The sequence below is a fragment of the Prunus dulcis genome, chromosome 7 (genome assembly GCF_902201215.1).
Source record: "Prunus dulcis chromosome 7, ALMONDv2, whole genome shotgun sequence".
NCBI lineage: Eukaryota > Viridiplantae > Streptophyta > Magnoliopsida > Rosales > Rosaceae > Prunus > Prunus dulcis.
Genome location: NC_047656.1, coordinates 5,940,598 through 5,962,304, shown reverse-complemented (window position 1 = coordinate 5,962,304; position 21,707 = coordinate 5,940,598). Strand labels below are relative to the sequence as shown.

Genomic DNA, 21,707 nt, shown 5'->3' with positions numbered 1-21,707 from the left:
TGGGTTATTTATTGTATTATGAATGTGGTATTGAATTAGATCATTGGTTTTGTAAAATGCACTCCCATCATTGATTTTATTTCCTCAATATAGAATAGGAAACAACGAAAGCTTTCTCTCATTCTTGATGTGTCTGCTTTTGATAGTATTCTCATAAGATAATGTAACTTAAAATGGATTAAGAAACTTGGTTGTCATTTTTTTCATATTCATATGAACGTGACAAAGTGGGGATGCATAAAGTTTCTTTAGATTTTCAATTACCTTACTTAAAAGTATGGTCTTCACAAGTGAAAACCAAGAATTAGATTGATCTCATACCCATTCATTCTCTTCTCAATTCTTGACTTCCTCTAAGTGAACATATCACATTCTTTGCAAGGGACTTGTAGCTCAAGTGATTAAGAGCAATTTCCTGCATCTGAGGTCCTGTGTTCGTATCCCACTTCCAGCAATATCATGTCACAATCCTCTTTAGGATCCTTCAATCATAATAAATATATCTTAATTAACGTTTTGCCCACTAATTTGCGCCAAATTGCGTGATACTTGGCCACTGATTTTAAGCTTTGCTACAATAGCAGAATCTTATTCACCAATATATATATATATATATATATATATATATATGTGTGTGTGTTTTGCTTGGTGGTGGTGACATGAAATGTTCAAAAAGAAAGAAAATGCTTGTGAGAAATTGGTTGAAGTCACAATTGGGGGGAGTTAGAAGAACTCAACTGATGTGATAAACTGGGGTATTGTTCAGAAATAACCAACATCAAAATCCCATTTCATTTTTCCTGTATACAATTGGATACAATACAGAGGCTACAAGTCCCAGAAACCTCTCTGTCTCTCAGGTTCAAAGAAAGAAACAAAGGGAATAGATTGATCAGAAAATTTTACATTCTGATACAATTTACAATGCACTACTGCTGCTCCTGCTCACAGCATCTTCTATAATTTAAAGGAAATATTTAATACATCTACCTATGGCCCTTGTATGTATAATTAATATATGGTCAAAAAAAAAAATTGCAAAGGACAGAAGCTTTCTCCAAGGGATGGAAGTTTGTGCACACAATATAATCTACATGGCTGAAGAAACAAGAAATTGGTTTCAAGAAGTCTCTTCAGCAAATACTTTATATATGAAATCACGAAAGCGCCTTGAATATTGTCTTGGATCAACAGCTGAGATCGAAGTTGGGTCATATTGGATGGATTTGTATGCATGCTCCAGCTTCTTGCTAATGTCATAGTCTTGAAGTATGTCTATGATCCCAAAGAACATTATCACTTCATAAAACTCCCCTGTTGGGTCACCCACAAGCTGAAACTCACAATCACTTTTTCTCTCTGTCTTTTCAACTCTTGCTGGCATATTCAGCCCCAGTTTAATACTAGCCCACCTGCAATAGCAATATATTTTCAAAACAAAATTTCCAGTTAAATTTATCATTTTCAGCCTCTAGCTTTGTTATAATCACATAAAAGATAAAACCAGATTACTTGGAATAACATGTTGAAATTACTTAAGCAGCAAGTAATGATTTAATTTGAGACAGATTTCACCTCGATGGGTCTAAAAGAAGCTGATCCATGTCTGCTCTTGAAAGCCGGGGGGTTCCATCGCTCTCATTTTCAGCTGTGAGAAAGAAAACATAGCAGCATCTTGTATGGTGAGCACATTGTTAATCCAAAGTGGAGAAGAAAAACAAAAGAGAGCACATAAAAATCAATAACCAGTAGGAGTGAGGGCTCCAGAAGGAATCAGATCCCCGGCAGCTGATGTATTTCTGAAATGAAGTCCAACCAGCAGACTATAATCCATTATTCTCTCCTGTTCAAGAAACTCACAATCTCTATCAATTTGCCTGCAAAACAAGGCCAACAACAGGAAAAAAAAAAGAAAAGAAAAGGAATTAATGTTTCATTGAGTTGACAAGAAAACAAAAGAATGGAAAGCAAAAGAAAAGAAGAGCAATTCACCTGCAAAAGTCTTGAAACCATGACTTCTGAAGCCGGAATATAAAGTTAAGATCAAGGTCTTTAAGGATAGTCATTTCATCAATCTCTGTCAAAGGCTTATCTGTTGTTCGACCAAGGGAAGACCCCTTCAAGTCAAAACGCCTATGAATCGTGTATTCAGAACAGAAAAGGTTCCCCATAATGATGAACCGCACCTGGATCATAAAATAATCATACAATTGAATGCTTAATCTATTTGTAGGATATATTAACATTAATGGCCATCTTTCTCCGAATGACAGACACATAAATTCAAACTAGTTACAGGTGGACAAATACCTTCTTTTGAATAGGTTGGCCAGTTAGTTTTACACAGTGCAGACCATAAAATTTAGTCACTAGAGTGTTCTCATATGCCCGAACATGGTTATAATAGGCCGAAAGCATCCTCATAAGCACCTAGTTCATCATGAAACACAAATTAGCCAAGTACTTAGTTAGAACCAATGTTGATTTGTAACAGAAAATATATGAGGGGAGTAGAAATAGAGCTCACTTTTACTTCTGCCTTCTTCATAGTTTTGATCATATAGCGGTCGTCATTGGTCAAGTAAAAGAAGCTGCCACTTTTACCAGGAGAAGAGAGTTCCCGAAGAGCATCATTGCCACAGATTGATAACATGTAGTCAGCTGCATCGACCTTGAACAACTTCCTAAGAGTCCTGAAGAGAACAAATTTCACATGGTAATCAGTAAGCTGTTAGAAAATGAACTAACAATGTGCATCAAGTGACGATCGAGTCCAATTTAACATATCCTGTTCTTTGTCTAAATGTTAAAGAAACAAGCAACAACAAGCTATGTGCATGCTCTTTATACAAGGGCAGACCTGAAGACTAAAGGGCAGTAATCCTTCCATTTAAATTCACAGGACTGGTGTGGTGGAGTATATTTGGAGCCTTCTGGAGGAAATCTTGTCCAATATTTTTCCCTGGGGTCGAAAGCCGAAGGCTTCAGGTCAAGGGATCCAGATGGACCTGGTCTTCCAACAGAATGCCTGTGCATGGAATTATTCCACATACATCAAATGACTGGCATAACACTACAGGAATCAAATCCATCACAGCGTCAAACAAATTACACTGCTGTAATGATCTTTGATTCATAAATAATAATATAAAAAGAAGGAAACAATACTACATATTTTTGTTGTGTGAAGATGGATATAATGATTGTATCATAGAAAAAGTTTAACCAAGATAATATGCGAAAGAAAAGAAATAGGTGAAATGAAAAGTAAAAGGAAAAGGAATAAAATCCCAGTTAATAGTTTATCAAAACCTGATTCCTAGCTGCAAATTGAGCATGAGTTCATAATTTTTGTGCCCCTTGCTGATTGTTTCCCCTTGTCTCCTAGCCGTCTTAGATACCTTCATTGCCAGTCCCCTTTGACTCCCATCTTCCACATGTAAACCCATCAAATCTTCAACCAATTCTCCCCCCACAGTAGAAGGCCTATGATCACCAGCATTACAAGGTGGATCATGATCACCACCATCCCACATTTGCAGCCTATCAAATGGTCTATCCAACCCTACACTTACCCTTCCGTCCACCGACATTCTTCTTGGCTTAACACTTTCACCCTTTGCTGATCTCCACACCGCAAGCTTCTTCTGCGATGGCAAAATCGAAACCTTCTCCCCGGGACATATTTTACAATCCTTCAAGTCAACATTGTATACATCTTGAGGGTTCCATTCAAGATTGGCATCTGGAGATGACTGGGATGGATAATAAGTCCCATTTTGCTCACTTGGATCCTTACTCCAATTCCCTACATAAAGACTCCCATCAGGCCATCTGAAAGTCCCATTCCCTTTAGGCACCGAATCTTCCCAATTTCCATCATACCTATTCCCATTACTCCAAATAAATGACCCCTTTCCACAAATCACTCCATTCTTCCATTCCCCAGTATAATTATCCCCATCCTTCCATTGATACCTCCCATGACCTTCTTGCAACCCGCGTCTCCATTCGCCTTCATACCAATCCCCATTTGAATAATGCTTAGTACCGTGTCCATGTTTCAAATTCATAACCCATTGTCCCTTGTAAGTGTCACCATTTGTCCCTGTGTATGTACCATTTCCATCCATGTACCCACTTTTAAATTCGCCCTCATATGTTGCCCCGGAAGGCCAACTGAACCTGCCTTTCCCCATGGTTTTGCCTTTAAACCACTCTCCAACGTACATACACCCGTCGGTCCACAAGTACTTGCCTTGGCCATGAGGGAAATTTTCGCACCAAAAACCGGTGTAGTAGTCTCCATTGGGAAGAATCCTATCTGCATTATATATCATTTCTTCAGGGCCACAATCACTTTCGTCGCTGCTATGATCATGATCATCCTCGTCTGCATGGTCCACTGAAATTCCAAAAATGCTATTGGCACGCTTCCTTGCAGCCTGCGTTTTGCGCACCGTAGCCTCCCATGCCTTATACACACTGCTACTGCTTTCTTTGCTCATCGCTGCACCAACTCTTTATATTTTCACGTTTCCATATGCATATATACAATCTTTCTACAATGAAATTTTGCAAAATGAACAACAACCAAAATCAAATCATTCTTGTACAAGAGAAAACATGAATCAATGCCCAGATCATGAAGAAAATGAATCAAATCGACAATGCAGCAAGAACTAATGATGAAAAACAAGGAAATTTTGAATGTTTCATTCAAAGAATTTTTAATTTTTAATTTTTTTGTGATGATATTCTTTGTTTTTGTGAAGAAAGCGAAAAGAGCGATTGAAACAAAAGAGGTGCCTTTTCTTTCTGAACCAGATCAAGAAGTGTCTGTCTGAGTTTCAAAATCTTGACAAGTGGTGAACTTATTTCCCCTAAAACCAACACTAAAATCCGGCGGGGTTATCGCAAGGGAAGTAAGTAATTTGGGCAACATGGCTGCTAAAATGCATCTAAATGGTTATGTAGTTATGTTTGTTTGTCAACACAAAAATGCTTATGTTGTTATATATTTCTTTTTTCCTATCAGATTATGTTGTTTCCACAAAACCAAAATATCAGATTATGTTGTTGCCTCTAATTTTGTCGAAAATACATTAACATTACACACCTTTGGTTTTATTATTTTCCTTTTATATATGAAAAGAACAAAACAAAACAAAAAAAAGTTGATTTTGTTAGTGCTTGTTGGTTTGTGGTTGCATGCAACTTCTTTTCCTAAGTTTGTTGTTGCTTTGTGGTTCAGAGAGAGTCTCGTTCATTTCCTACAAGCTCTAAGAGCCATAACAAAATTGGAGACACTGGCAGGGTCAATGTGATGGTTTCCATTGTGGCATTCTCTCGGAGTTTTCCCTTGACAAATATCTGGGAAATTAAAGGGAAAGAGAAATCTAGTTTAGCATCTTAATGCTTTCAGTAATCATCGCTTTAATCCAACTTCATACAAATGTCCCCTTTTCTTGTTGCTCTAATGGCTGCCTACGTGGCCTTAGTGTGCAAGATACTGAATTGGATGGTTGTTAAGGAATTGGCGTAACATAAGATTTAAAAGTTAGATTAATTACGTAATGTTGTTTTGTGTTTGGTTTTGGTATCCCCAACTCGAATTTTCGGGTCCCAGATGCTAGGCACCTCGCGCCGAGGTCAATGGCGTCAAGGATTAGGGTGCTAGAGTTCTGGATCCACCTCGATCAACAGGGTCCCCGAACACAGGTCTCGGATTCAGGGTTAGTGGGTCGGAGTAGCTGGATTAAGTTATCCCAACATTATGGGTACCATTTTCAATGTTGCCTAAATTTACATGTCATTCACGTTAGTTGAAAGAAAACATGAACGTTTTCACCTTCATTTCGCCTAGGCAGAAGAACAAATATTGTGACAGAAATGTGGACTCAGGCCATGATAAAAAATCTTAAATTGCTTAAATTAATCTGACAATTTTTTTGGTCATTGTAATTTTAGAAACTTATATGGATAAATTCATTTATTTGGTGGTAGGATAAATTCGTTGAAATTAACATTTTCATTATTATTATTTTTTTGGAATAACTGAACAAATAATTAAGTAAATACAAGAAAGGGCATGTAGTTGCGCGAAAAACTCTAGAAATAAAACATTTACCTTTTTTTTTTTAAAGCAAGTGCAACACAAATTCTACTAGACGTGCAAATTAGGGATCATTTTCTCTTACTATAGAATGTTATTAAACTGCTAATTACAACCAAACATTTAGATGAGTCTACATTATGTTCTAAATGGCGATATAGTAATACAACTTATCCAATTATTTGACAAAAGACCATTTGCTAAATGTGAACCTATAAATAGTAGAGATGCACGCTACCCATTTTCATCCATCTATATTAGATCCAATGGTTGAGATGCTATACTCACGTTAAGTCCACCAAGCATCCTAAACCCTATGTACCTAATAAATATCTATTTAGTCGCTCAAGGCAAACCAAGCAACTCACATTTTTCTAGGATTGAAATTGATCATATGTGCTTAAAAGGCCAAATACAGAGACCTTTAGAGTCATATACTGAGGGAGGAAAGAAATGGAATAGGCAATTACCATAATGAAAAAATCTTAGTTTTCATCTGTACCCCAAGCATCATCTTTCAACTTTTGCCTCATGACTATGCGGCTTTTTCGATCATCTTCCTGTTTCTTCAAATCCACGGACCCAAAGGCTGTGGAAGGCAGTTTCAGTCCCATTCCATGCGCAATGAGCCTCTGGGCAGTTCTTACTGATGTCTGTGGCCTTTGCCGAGGTGGTTCCAGATCTAACAATGAATAATACAATGAAAGTATGAGTATATCATCTGGCAGCCATTACAGACAAATTTTCATTCATGTCATTTAGATTTTCACAATAGAAACTAAGCATAGAGGAGTACAAAGAACTTCAAACTGCTGAGGAAGGATATGATGACTTCAGGGGATGATGCTACCTAGTACTGTGGAAGGTCACTCAATTTAAACTTGGATCCCTAATTAGTAGCAAATTCAAAATAGAAGGATATATCTACCTACCTCGTCAATATAAAAAAACTAAAACTCTGTTTTTATCATCATTGCTATTCTTCCTCCTTCCTCCTCTCTCTTATTGTAGTTGCACCATTACTATGTAATAATGGGTACCAGAGCGATGGACATTTGAATTAATTTATTGCACACTTCATTTATGTCTATATTTTTTCTAATCTTTCTTTTCTTTTGGCAGTGGAAATATGCTCTTTGGTTCCAGTTATTCATGGATCCTCCACATTAGAATGCTAACCTAGACAGACCCCTTTCATAGTTAAAGAGTATTAGTCGAGCTTTAATGGGCAGTACCTAGAGGCTAGGGATGGAGATTATATTGAGATATTTTAATATTTCATTTTTGGAATTATATCATTTCTAGAACTTGCAAAATTTAATAGGGATTTCTACTACTTGTAGGGTATATTTTCCTATTATTATTAACGTTTCATTGGTGTCTCTATTTCCACATTGGATTTGTGCTGCCTATTATACAAATAAAACTTATTGAACCTAATGGACCAGACTTGAACAGTGAGTTGATATTACAAAGTGAAACCCTATCTTCCTCCCTATTGTTCTTTCTCCTAGTATCCTTCTCCTCCTCTTTGTCTCTTTCAAATTCTTCTATTTTCCTCAGTCCATACTGCCCTAGAGCACTTCGTCAACCTTTGTAGCCTTTTGAGTCTGTTTATGTACTGATGATCTCATTCATGCTCTAATTTTTAAAATTTCTTAGTTCACACAAGAAAGATTAGATGAAACTGGGTCTAAACTGTTGAAGGAGATTGTTTCTTAAACAGCAGACATTTCATTAGCAACCTCCTCTCTTATTAGCTACTTGTGAGCACCCACTGTTCAATTCTTGATTATCTACATGACTACAATACGTAGATGAAGTAAGGTACCCAAACTACTGCTCCTCATATTCTCACGCCTTGCAAAATTTCACAAAGCCATACTCCTCAGTCACAGCAAAAATATGTAACAATTTGGGTAAACCGTCTTGTACCACTCATGTGACCTAAAATGCACTAAGCCTTTCAGGTCATGTCAAGCAACCAAAGTGGAGGAAAAACTTATTTGCTTATTTTACCTTTGGGTGAAATTGATATTATAGGGTAAAATACTTCGACTAATTGTACAAAATTTTCAACACTAGTTCATAGAGATGGAGGAAGAACATATTTGAATCTCTCCTATTTAATTTCTGTATGACTAGGCAAACAGCATTTCCAGATGTGGAGAACCAACGCTATTGGGCTCTGTGGCTGTATGTTGCATGAGAATATTGAAGAGTACAAGGTAAAAAATACATGTTTCTTATTTTACCTTTGGGTGAAATTGAGCTCAAAAGGGTATCATTCTCATCAAGCACTTCCACTTTCATTGCACATCGAATGCAATTACGAGCTTCAAGTGCTGCATCAAATATTACAGATCGTCAATTGATTAAAATGATTATGAAGCGGAAACTCAAATCAACACAATGAATCACAATTACGATTAAATAGATCAGAAACTAAGGCTTGAAAGGCAGCTCTACTGCTAATCAATAAAAGGAACTCCCAGTCTACAGCAACCTACTAGGAACAAAATGACAAACATCTATTGCTCCATCCATAATCTTCATCCATGAAGCCATCATCTCGTTCTCAAAAAAGGTAAGAACAACAAAGCCAAAACAATGACAAACTGAGGAGTAATTAACTGGCGTCTTTTTTTCTTCCTAATTTTCTAACTTTATTTTAAACTTTTTAGTTTATTTTGATAGTTTCACCATTTTGGCCTTCTCCCCTTATATAGATATAGATACACTGCTAATTTTCTATATACTTACTTATAGTTATAATAATTATCTATATACTTACATCTCGGCTTGCAAGACATAGAATACTTCCCCTCAATGCCCCACTTTGAAAAATGATTCTAACAGTTTAGTAATTGCATTTTACAACTCTATATCACCCTGTAGCTCAAATTTCCAACAGTAAGGAACGTCTTGAGCATTTTTTGAAGGATTTTAGACCTGTGCCATGGTATATTTTACCACGTGCATGACTGACTGCAAGTGGTGTCAACAAATTCATAAATTATTTTTTTTATATTCAAAGAAAATAAAAATATTATATATTATATAAATATAATAAAAAATAATTTTTAATTTATTTTTGAAAAGGAAACAATTTTTTTTTGCAATAAACAATAAAATACAGAGATGGCCAAGGTGGAATCAAACCACACACACAGCCATGCCACTCAAATGGTAAACACTCTGCCTAAATCTAGGGGTTATAGGTTCTTACTTAGCCAAAAACAACAAAACAAAGTGATTGGTTGTCCATTAAGTACAATCTACAACTGTCTTTGGGCAGTCATGATATATCATCCTAATAGGGCATGAGCAGTCATGAATAACGACATGTCAAATGGCATGTAATTTGGAAAAAGTTATCTAAATTTAATTAATCTCATAAATTCCAAAATGAGTAGGTTGAAAAACTGAGTAAATATGTTACCAATTGATGGTGTTTGGAAAACTGCTAGTGCAACCGTATCATTGACCCAGCGAATAACAACTCCACGATCTCCAAAGTCCTGAAAAAGCTTCTCCAACTCTATTGTCGTGGTACTTGGTGGAAAGTCAGCCAGAACAAGAACATGTTGTGTACCAAATTTTGCTGAATTCACAACAACAAATCCTTACATCCCGTATACTGCCTGAGATAAAATTCAAACCTAAAGACTGGAAACATCTAGATGCTATTTGACAATGCTTAAAAATAAAAAATAGCAAGATCTTCTAACAAACTAATTTAATTGAGAAGTTATTTCATGTTCAGCCAATGTGCAGACTTTTGTATGGAATCAACATTTTCTTTTCGGGGTCAAAAGCATTAACAGTTTGAAAGCCAAGAAACATCCAAGTACGTTTTACTATATAGAGAATCTATATATGACTATACAAACCAAGCATATTGACAGCATCGAACTTCAAACATGGAAAAGATAAAACTTACAATTTCTTATTTTTGGATCTCCCTCTAAATTATGGCACACATCTTCATCCTCTCGCGTATCAATAATTAACTTATCAGGTATTTGATCACTGTAAAGTTCATCTTTCTTATATGAAAATGTTCCTCTTCCACGTCGCTTAGGGGTTTGACCTTTGGTATCTTCCAAAGAGAGTTTTGATACTTCAGGCAAGACTTGTGAGGAGAGTAATTCATCAGGTTCACGGTCTGCAATAGCTTCCCAATCTGTAGTTATAACAAGTATGTCATAATTATGCTATAATAACTTGGAAATAGGAGGAAGCAATATGCACCACAATCATAAGCAAAGCTAGCTACTGATATAAAACTGGCCTTCTTCTATTGACATGTCCGCCTGCAGCGGCAGCTGTGTCTCACCATCTCTTGTCAGATCAGTTGCTTCCCTTGAGAAATCACTCATGTCTCCTGCCATGAGAATGAATAAAATAATATTACTAAATCATCTAAATGCAAATTTCACCATCTCCATTTATTGCTAACAGTTGTACTCATGTGCACATTCGTTATGGTAGTGATAAGTTTTATAAACATGAGACAGAGGCTTAGTTTCTTTCACTAATAGTAGACCAAGTAACGCACATAACACAGAGTTCAGGATACAATAATTGAAAGCCCAAATGCAGCAATAAGCTTCATATCATCACTGATCTGGTAGAGTAATTGTATAAATGCAAATAATAATAATAATAATAATAATAATAATAATAATAATAATAATCATTGAACGTTGATTGGATGAAATCTTCCCTTCAAATATTTGAAGCATGATAAGTACGCATGAGTCTGTATATAATGTAATACAAAACCTTCAAATATCCTATGCATAAATCTCCTGAAAAGAATTCAATTCTTGCAATAAAGTTCAATAAGCAGAGCTCATTTAAGTATCCTTCATTTGCATCCATGTTTCATTACTGATGCATAATACATTGAAGATAACAGCTCTTATTCTATGCTTAATACAGATGACAGGCAGAAACCTACACACATATATTGTTTTGTGTGCAAAAGCTTATCCATCAACAGAAAATTGTCTTTGATTCCGCTTGATTCTTGATCAAAGCAATTGCATTCTTTACAATCACCAGCACAAAATGAAGAAATTTGAAGCGATTAATAGAAGCCAAACGTCATAACCCAAAGAAATCGAGATTTATTAACCAGTTGACATTTAGATAAAAGCTCTGTTATGGGCTACAGCCACCAGCACAAAATAGTTCTCTGTACTACGGATTTAAAGGAAAAATTAAAACAGCAATTAAGAAACGTAATCAAACAAATCAAAATTAATAACCATATCAGAAATAAAACCCAACACAAGTAAAATTGAACAAGAAAGTAACAGAAACCTAAAAGTAACTAAGAAGATTGAAGAGAATAATTAAAAGAAAATTCTATCTTTTTGCAGAGAAGGATGCTCACACAGACGAAAAAACACAAATGCAACCTACAAGAAATAGAAAATTAACATGCAGACTGATAAAACAAAAAAAATGAAACAAGAATCAATCAAAATTTCATAAATCACACCCCAAGAAAAATGAAAAAAAAAACCCACAATTTTTTAACCTGAGGGCGACCAGAAAGATCAACCCAAAAATGGGACTAAAATCAAATGAATGTAGTCTGAAATTCGAAGAGAAACTAAAAATTTGAGAAAATTGAAAACAATATTACCTGTGCAGATGGTTTCGCTTGAGACTGAATGACGGTGTTTAGGGTTTGAATGTATCACTGAAGAAGGGATTTGGGGAGTTTTGGTATGGTCGAAGAGAGAGAGAGAGAGAGAGAGAGAGACGCTGGAGAGGGAAAGGAAGATAGAAGTCGACGGTAGCGGAACGACAGAAAGAGCAGCTATAGAGAACGAGTAAGTTGCAGAGTTCCAGTGGTTTTCCGACCGCAATTATCAATTGGAAGTGCTTGTTAGAGACGCAACTATAGATACGCTTTAGGCATTGAAATTTTATGTGTGCTGTTAAGTGAATCTCAAAATGATGGGATTTCAAGTAATGGGATTAACAAAGTTATTTGTTTGGTTAATTATTGAGTTGGTGGGATTTCATTGGGTAATTTTTTTTTTTTAAATATGCTTTTTTTTTTTGTTTTTTTTTTTGGGCTGTTTAGCTAAAAAATCTGAACTGTACTCACTACTAAATAAATAATAAAAATCTGATAATTTGAAAAGATAAATAATACATAAGCGAAAAACCCTACTTTCAAATCCTAATCTTCAATTTACCCCGTTTGGCAAGTTTTAAAATGGAATTTATGAAATGCCGCGGGATTTTGGAAAGGAAATTGGAACGCCCAAAGTCAACCCCACAGTCTCTCTCTCTCTCTCTCTCTCTCTCTCTCTGACATAGCAAACCTCCCTCTCCCTCTCTCTTCAGGTCATAGATCGGTTTTGAAGGCTCCAGATCGTCTTGATTTTTATGGATTCCGCGAGATGCTCGACCTCCAGCAAATCATGGCCTTCCACCTCGCACTAAAATCATTGCCATCGACTATGCTGTCACCATTGGATCTGACCTCTGCATCGTCTGAGATTATGGGTTGGTCTATGCCGGAGTTTGATCAGACGGTGAGGACGAGGAGAAGTGGGAGACGGAGATGGGTTGAGTTATGTAGTTGGGAAAAGATTGCATTTGAGGATTTGAAAAGCCATATGAACCAGACATTAAGGCCCGAACCAAAATTTTTTAAGGGGTGGGCTATTATTTCTATATAGGTAAAGATCTAAATATAATTCCATTTATTTTCTGATAGGAGAAAACTTGAAGCTAAACGAAGGTCTGTTTGGATGGGACATGCTAATTTTTACTTGGATGGATTGGCTAATTTTTGTAAAATGAGTTGTAGTGCCTAAAAATTAGCATTAAATTTCTTTTTTCCCAAACTTTGCACTAGGTTAGAAGCCACTCTAGCCATAGTGTGGTTCCATCCTTGCCAGAGAGTAGAGAAGAAGAGAAGAAATAGTTGTGGGGCCCATCATAGTTCTAACATGTATTATTTATTATTTATCTTTTTAGATTATTCAGATTTTTATTATTTATTTAGTTGTGCACAAAGTTCAGATTTTTTAGCTTTAAAAAAAAAGAAAAGCATATTTATAAAAAAGAAAAAAAAATTACCCAATGAAGTCCCACCAACTCAATAATGAACCAAATAAGTAACTTTGATAATCCCATCACTTGAAATCCCCTCATTTCAAAATCCCATCATTTTGAAGTGCCTTCATTTCAAAATCCCATCATTTTGAAGTCCAATCACTTCAAAATACCTCATTCAAACACAATCAAGAGGTTGTTTGATAACCATTTCATTTTCAGTTTTCAAAAAAGTGAAATATAGTTTTCAAAATCACCATTATTTTTAAAAACAACTTGAATGTGTTTTTAGTTTTTAGTTTTCGTTTTTTTTTTTTTTTTTTTGGTGCTCATATTTCATTCATTAATTTTATGTAAGGACACATGAAATGCACTCCAGTTATCAAATTTTGGGTATTTGGGACCTCCTGACTTGGAAACGGTCGTTCGATTCTTGCGTTTGGCCATGTACCCAATGACAGGACCCGATCCTAATTTCACTTTGGAATTCGAACCAAGTCCTGTGCGTGTCCGACACCTGGCGAATGTCGGGCACAAATGACCTTTTTACCCTTCCTGTTACCATTACTTTTTAAAATTTTCCTTAGACTTCTGCCGAAAATTCGGCAGAGTCTCCCCTGTATTTTGTCCAAACCCAAAATCTTTCACTTGTTAAACAAGCAAATGATTTTCACACCAACTGCCAGAATAAAACAACCAAGCATTCACCAGATCAAATTTCCCACTAAAACTAGATATCAGAGCATTTTCTACTAATTTACAAGATTTCAAGAACTTTTACAACAAAATCCTACGCTTCTTGGTGGTGCAGAAGCTAGGAATGGCCCGGTGGTGGATGCATGCGCGCTTCTACAGCCTGGGGGCGAAAAACAAGTTGAAAGTGTGAGTGGACAAAAATAATGTTCTTAAAACAATTTAGAAATATAATAACCCCCGTCGTAAAAATAATTCGATAAGTAAGTTTAAAATTCGACTGTATTCAAATACAAGGCATTTAGATAAAACATAGGTATGTATACGTATCTTTACGGACATAAAACATGCACGTATATCAAGAAAACTGGTATATAAAATGACTGAAAGTAATGGCTGCATAAAAGTACTCAAATTCCTTTAAAACTACCACCTAGATGTACCCCTGTAATTCCGTCAATTCCCCTGGCAGGTCTCGGGCGACACGCAGTCTATCCGAGCCGCAAACTGGCAGGATACAGGGGACTATGGTTAGCCTGATTCGCCGGCAGGTCTCGATGACACCAAGTCGACTCGAGCCGCTCTGACAAGATACAGGGGACCGTAGTCAGCCTGATCCGCAATCCTGGCAGGTCTCGGGGACACAGAGTCAGCCGAGCCACAAATCCTGGCAGGTCTCGGGACACCAAGTCTGCCGAGCCGCAAATCCTGGCACTCACGGTCCGAGCGTCCCCGCAACTCGTGATGCAATGTCAAGTGCACTGACGAAACTGAAATCGGACTGGATGTCCGTAGACATCGGTCCAACTGTGGGTAATCACCGAATAAAAAGCGGGTACATGGTGGTTTTCAAAAATAAATAACTTTAGAAAAATATCTGATTAATAACTGCAATCTCAATTCTGCTGTTATCTCATCTGATTCGAACCTCAAACTCTGTTTCTATAACTTTTAGTTTGCGTAACTAAGCAGCATAAAATCAGAGAAATGTTACTGTACTAATCATGCTCGGAAAACATTCGATCAAAACTTATTCAATAGGAAATAATGAAATTTGCTCATATAAACTCATTTATAAACTTAATTATATAAAATCAATATAAAATTATTTATGTAAACTCATTTATATAACTCATTTATATGAAATCATTTATGAAAGAAAGTCCACTCATTGCTGGTCCGAGCTAGTTAGACCCTTGGAAGGTCCCTCATGTGGTTCTGCTGGGCCTCTGGTGCCTGATTACCCATAAAGATTAAATCAATAAAACTGCTCAATAGAAGAATTAAATTAAACACCCTGCCTCCGGCTCCTAGAAATGCGTGTCCTCATTTTCAAGTCACTCCTATGCCTACTTTAGCTTTTCAGACAAAGGAACGGCCTTAAAAGGCCTGAAGCTTTACTAAGCGATAAACGGCCAGACCGGCCGATTCGGGACCCCGTGGGGTCCATGATCTCCGATGACCAATATGAGATTCTCTAAAGGTTCCTTACAGAGAAAGAACCTTGTTCCCCGAGTTTGGTCCGAAACGGACGGTCAGATTAGCCAAAATCGTGTTATCGTTTAAAACCCAAACCCTAGCCCCAGGGTTCGCAATTCCGGCGTATCCGGCACTCCGATTCGCAACCCGTCGAATCCTACACGATCCTGGAGTCATGTAGAACAACATATCCAAAATTGAGTGCGATCCGACAACTTGACGACACTGCACCCAAGGATCGCGCAATATGGAAAATCCGTTCGGGGCTCAAACGGACTCCAAATCGAGATCCGCGAAATTCTACGCGCTCGTGACAACATGAGGATTGTAAAACTGCACAGAGTCACTTCACCACCCTCACCCACGCCCCGCCACACGCGCGTGCAGATTGGGTGTCCAAAGCGACACCGGGTTGTCGGAAAAACTAAGAACCAAGACTCCAAACTCCTATCCTAGGTAAAACACCCCATTTGGAGTCACTTTTGTTCTTGGACATACCCCAAAAAGTGGCCGGAAATGGCCGATCACGGCGGCCGAAGTTCGGCCGATTTTCAAATTGAAAATCGAGTGATCTAAAGGTAAAATCGATCAAAACCCATCCATCCATCAGTTAGAGCACGAAAAATAGCTGAGAAACCATACCTTACTCGATCGATTTGGTGGAGAAACGAAGAAGAACGGAAGGCTTGATGTTTCGACTGAAACCGGCGATTTTCCGGGCGGTGCCAAGGCTGAGACCGGTCGGGAAAGGTCGGCGGCGGCGAGACGAATCCAACCGTACCAACGCCGGAGATCGAGCCGGCCTGTGGTGGCGGCTGCGGTGACGTGAAGGAGAGGAGCCGCGCGGCTGAACGCGGGGGAGGAGAGAGAGAGAGAGAGGAGAGAGAAATGAGGAGAGAGAAGGGAGAAAGAGATAAAAATCTGACGGACTCGTTTACAACTCCGATTCTAGTCTACTCCGTGTCTACGGACTCGTTTCGCCGTGCTCTACGCAACGGCCCAAGCGGAATTGCCAAATTCCTTGTCGGTCAAAAAGTCAACTTTTTTCCTATTAAATAATGCGAGGGCAAAATCGTCTTTTTGCTAAAATAAATTAATCCTAATGTTTAGATATTTTGTTTTGGGTTATTATAATCTACCCCCCTTATAAAAATTTCGTCCTCGAAATTACATACCTGTTAGTCAAGGAGGGGAAGGGACTGTTGTCCCATCTACTCTTTGGGTTGCCACAAGCCGTTTTCACTGAGAACTAAACACTTCCCATTTCAAAATCTGAACTGATTGTTTCCCGCAAGTGAAATTAGCCTCCAATTATGCTGATTATTGGTCTAACAGATGAGATGGGTCGGTTTTTTTTCTCTTCGGAGCGTGGGCATATGAAAAACATCAAGTCACTGTACTAGATCTGCAGGCAAAGTAGGCCTGTAAGTTTCTTGGTCCGCATAATCTATAATCTCATTGGGTCCGATATAGCGAGGATTTGGTTCCCTCGCTTCCTTAAATCGCACTTCACCTTTCTAAGGCGATAAATGTTGAAGAATACCCAACTGAAGATCTTTCTTCTAGTATCTGCATAACTCTTTGTCAATCCTGGGTCACTTGAATCCTTTTTTGACTAATCCAATAAGGTTCTTTATTTCCTTCAACAGTTTCAGATATCAATAGACCTTGCTTACCATTCCATTTTCATCCTTGGGTGGTCTATACTATGTCTTGTATAAAGCATCAATTGATAACATCTCAGTTATAGACACCAGTGGCAAATTGAGATTTGTAATCCGAGGAAGTTCAATTCATCTGACAACTGTCATTTGAGGTACACACTCTCAAAGTGGTAACTTTTCACCCCAATCATTCTGAAACTGCAGGATACAACGTCTCAACAACCCTTCTAAAGTTTGAATCCTTCTCTTAGGTTGATCATTTGTCTGGGGTGAATCGCACTAATAAACTGCAATCGAATCCCAAAAGTTTCCTTTAATTGAGCCCAAACGGGATGTAACCTGGGTTTCTCAATCTCAAACAATAGAAACTGGTATTCCATAAAGTCGCAAGATCTTATCTGTGAAAATCTTTGCCGGTTTGTTCAAACTGTACTTGACCCTCACTGGCAGAAGTTAAACAGACTTGTTGAATCAATCCCTACTTTCCTACACTCTTTCGTAAGTTACTCCTGCTTCCCTTCAGAAATCAGAAATGGTTACAAGAATCCTGATGATTTCTGTCGCTCAGCTATCGCTTGCTGACAAACTCTATTGTTTCTTTCATCATAAGAAGCTACTAGTAGAATCTCCAGTTTGAAATTTCACTCTTCATATCACATAATTCAATCTTTACTTGTAAGATTCAAATCATGATCTTGAAATTAACTTGCGAGTATTCGTGTTCTTCCCTGAAAAGTGGCTAACAGTGCTTCCTGATTATTTGTAGCCAACTCAACTTTTGTCCTACCATCACTGATAACTATCTCCCTCGGAGATGAGCTATTGCTCCTGAGGATTTCATACTGAGTGTATTTATACCACATTAACTTGTCTTGGATGATATTCAGTGATGTAGTTCTACTCTTTTGTTAGCTCTGACCATTTTCTTTGCCTCAACTTTTCTTCCTCCTGTAAAAATAAATATGGTAATCCTTTATGATCTGTAAAGATCTGGCATATTTTCTCATAAAAATACTGCCACCAACTTGCTAAGCCAAAATTACTGTGGCCCGTTCTGAATTCTGAATAAAATACTTCGATTTATGCTTCTTCCGTTGTTGGGATGCATAAGCGCTCACTTACCATGCTGTATCAGCGCAAACCCCAATTCTTGTTACAAAACAACCATTGTAGCTCACAAAGTTCTCACTAACCTCCTGAAGTGCTGAGATTGAAGCAGTGGTCGGCCTGTTCTTGAGTTTTGTATAACCCTCTTCACACTTATCTGACTACGCCAATTTAATTTCTTTCTTTGTCAAGAGATGGACGGTGTCGCCATGGTGGATAACCCTTCCACAGAGTGACAGTAATAATCAGCTTACTTAGGAAATTCTGTACCTCAGTCGCACTGATCGGCCGTAGCCAAATTTATTACTGCTTCAATCCTTTGAGGATCAACAAAAATGCCCTCAGCAGAAATCATGTGTCCCAAGAACCTCACTCTGTTAACCCAACATGGACACTTACTGTGTTTGGCATAAAGTTACTGCCTTCTCAGAGTCCACAACCCAACGTTTAACTACTTCATATGTACCTTCTGTCTCTTAGAATATACCAAAATGTCTTCTAGGCACACAGTCACAAAACGATCTCAATAATGCCAAAACACTTTATTTAAGAGGGGGTCCAAAATGCAACTGGCATATTCCTTACTTCTTATAGCAACGGCCAGGAACTCCTATGCCAATACCCTCAACTCGCTGTTTTAAGCACATATTCCTTTCTAACTCGTAACTGGCGATGTCCAAGCTTCAGGTCACTTTTTAGAAAATTCCTTAACACCCTTTAGCTTATTAAACAATTCCTTACCGTGAGACCATGGACATCTATTTCCGTACTGTGATCTTGTCCAACTATCTTGAGTCCATGCATACCCTCATGATGACATCTCCTTCCTTAAATAACATTAGAGCACTACAATGAGAAAAACTAAACTGAAGGAATCTCTTAGCTAGCAACTCCTACAATTGAGTCTTTAACTTCTTCAACTTGCTGGTGTCATTCTATATTTTACCCGAGAAATAGGCTCCATTCCTGGAGCAAGCTCAAAAATAAACCCAATCTCCCAATGAAAAAGTAACTCTGAAGTACGGTACCCGGCCAATCAATCTAGTCCTCAGATAACATCCAGTCAACCATGCCGAAGGGGATTCAATCTGTGACTACAGTAGGTAATGCATATGCTTCCTTACTGAGACATGTTATACCGTCTATCAATGGCCCTAAAACTGCCACCACACCCCCTCGGCTGATTGTTGCCTCAACTAGTCACACTGATCTGGCCCCACCACTAAACAAAACCCCTATAGACTGTGGTGTTTCCTGTAATTTATCTTGCATACTTGCTTCGCTGCAACAATGATCTTCTTATACTGAAGGAACAGCGGCAACCTTTTTGAAAAGATCTAGACTGTCCATAGTAATATCCTCCAATAATACTCCACTGGCAGGGCCCGGAACGGTACCTACCACACCTGGCGCACTAGGGCGACTTCTCCTATTAGAACCTGACAACAACTGTCTTTCACTACTTCTGGCTACACCATCCCCAGAACGATTTCCAATACTACTATCCTGGCTGATACCTTCACTGGAACTAAATCCAGGTCGGTAGCCTCCATACTTATGGCCATTCGGTGATCTAGAACTGTAAGTACCACCGTAGTTACCTTTCTTAAACAATTCCTGACTAGTATCACCTATGTCAAAAATCTGTGTACAGAGTTCACCCCGTGGTCTGTCCATTTTCTGGCTGGGGCAGACATCACCATGTCACCAAAGTTAATCAACCACTAACTGATCACAATACTTCGGATGGAAGCCTTTAAGCTCATCGTAACAAGGTGCTGCCTCTTACTTTCAATCTCTACCAGTAGAAAACAATACGTGAAACCTTTTTCTCGTATTCTGATCCAGTCATTATCCCCTATCCAGCTGCAAAAACTCCTGCATCCACACATTCTGTAGGCTTGTGAATAGTATTGACCATCAAATGCGGCTCTAAAATACTTGTCACGTACTAGTCAAAGGATCCTGGGATCCTTTCTTAACTGAGTCCCATCAATACTCCACTATTCTGTGGAACAACCATGACCTCCATGATCTGCTCCATTCCTTTCAATTCAATCCTCCTTTATTACTAAGTACCATCATTAGTCAAATTTATAGCCCTCAATCTTCTTTGTTTGATCCACCTATCTCACGGATGGATCTCTGGGCTACTCAATCTTGGCAAAAGCCTGAGCTAACAGCTCCAAAGTCTACTGGACGTTAAAATCTCCCTGCCTACTTATTACAGTAGGTACGGCTCCTGACGAGCCTCTAACAAAAGATTACTCTACCGGTTCAGATACCGGTGTAGTTCCTGTCCGACCTGGGAAACTCATCCCCTTACGTCGGAATAACTGTCTAATTTCCCTACGGACACCACCACCATTAGGGCCCAACTTGAAAAGAAAACGAGGATGCACAGAGTGCGAAGTCTACAGGACGTAAAACCTATGCTCTGATACCAAATTGACAGGACCCGATCCTAATTCCACTTTGGAATTCGAACCAAGTCCTGTGCGTGTCCGACACCTGGCGAATGTTGGGCACAAATGACCTTTTTACCCTTCCTGTTACCATTACTTTTTAAAATTTTACTTAGACTACTTCCGACAATTCGGCAGAATCTCCCCTGTATTTTGTCCAAACCCAAAATCTTTCACTTGTTAAACAAGCAAATGATTTTCACACCAGCTGCCAGAATAAAACAACCAAGCATTCACCAGATCAAGTTTCCCACTAAAACTAGATATCAGAGCATTTTCTACTAATTTACATGATTTCAAGAACTTTTACAATAAAATCATACGCTTCTTAGTGGTGGGGAAGCTAGGAATGGCCCGGTGGTGGATGCCTGCGCGCTTCTACAGCTTGGGGGCGAAAAACAAGTTGAAAGTGTGAGTGGACAAAAATAATGTTCTTAAAACAATTTAGAAATATAATAACCCCCATCGTAAAAATAATTCGATAAGTAAGTTTAAAATTCGACTGTATTCAAATACAAGGCATTTAGATAAAATATAGGTATGTATACGTATCTTTACGGACATAAAACATGCACGTATATTGAGAAAACTGGTATATAAAATGACTGAAAGTAATGGCTGCATAAAAGTACTCAAATTCCTTTAAAATTACCACCTAGATGTACCCCTGTAATTCCGTCAATTCCCCTAGCAGGTCTCGGGCGACACGCAGTCTATCCGAGCCGCAAACTGGCAGGATACAGGGGACTATGGTCAGCCTGATTCGCCGGCCGGTCTCGATGATACCAAGTCAACTCGAGCCGCTCTGGCAAGATACAGGGGACCGTAGTCAGCCTGATCCGCAATCCTGGCAGGTCTCGGGGACACTGAGTCAGCCGAGCCGCAATCCTGGCAGGTCTCGGGACACCAAGTCTGCCGAGCCGCAAATCCTGGCACTCACGGTCCGAGCGTCCCCGAAACTCATGAGGCAATGTCAAGTGCACTGACAGAACTGTAAACAGACTGGATGTCCGTAGACATCGGTCCGTCTGAGGGTAATCACCAAATAAAGAGCGGGTACATGGTGGTTTTCAAAAATAAATAATTTTAGAAAAA

At 38.4% G+C, this 21,707-nt stretch overlaps 2 protein-coding genes across 2 annotated transcripts; both read right to left on the bottom strand.

The window, feature by feature from the left end:
• Nucleotides 1-791: 791 nt before the first annotated feature.
• Nucleotides 792-4,796, bottom strand: LOC117634495 (phosphatidylinositol 4-phosphate 5-kinase 5-like). Its single transcript, XM_034368628.1, has 8 exons — nucleotides 3,313-4,796; nucleotides 2,861-3,028; nucleotides 2,528-2,693; nucleotides 2,311-2,430; nucleotides 1,993-2,186; nucleotides 1,747-1,877; nucleotides 1,576-1,648; nucleotides 792-1,412 (listed from the first exon to the last, which is right to left on the bottom strand). The coding sequence occupies exons 1-8, from the start codon at nucleotides 4,506-4,508 to the stop codon at nucleotides 1,121-1,123; spliced, it is 2,340 nt and encodes a 779-aa protein (XP_034224519.1). The 5' UTR covers nucleotides 4,509-4,796; the 3' UTR covers nucleotides 792-1,120.
• Nucleotides 4,797-6,343: 1,547 nt separating this feature from the next.
• LOC117636122 (coiled-coil domain-containing protein R3HCC1L-like) lies at nucleotides 6,344-12,089 on the bottom strand. Its single transcript, XM_034370589.1, has 6 exons — nucleotides 11,775-12,089; nucleotides 10,410-10,502; nucleotides 10,059-10,301; nucleotides 9,558-9,719; nucleotides 8,371-8,460; nucleotides 6,344-6,797 (listed from the first exon to the last, which is right to left on the bottom strand). Exons 2-6 carry the CDS (start codon nucleotides 10,495-10,497, stop codon nucleotides 6,601-6,603), a joined length of 780 nt encoding a protein of 259 aa, XP_034226480.1. The 5' UTR covers nucleotides 10,498-10,502; nucleotides 11,775-12,089; the 3' UTR covers nucleotides 6,344-6,600.
• Between the last annotated feature and the right edge of the window lie 9,618 nt (nucleotides 12,090-21,707).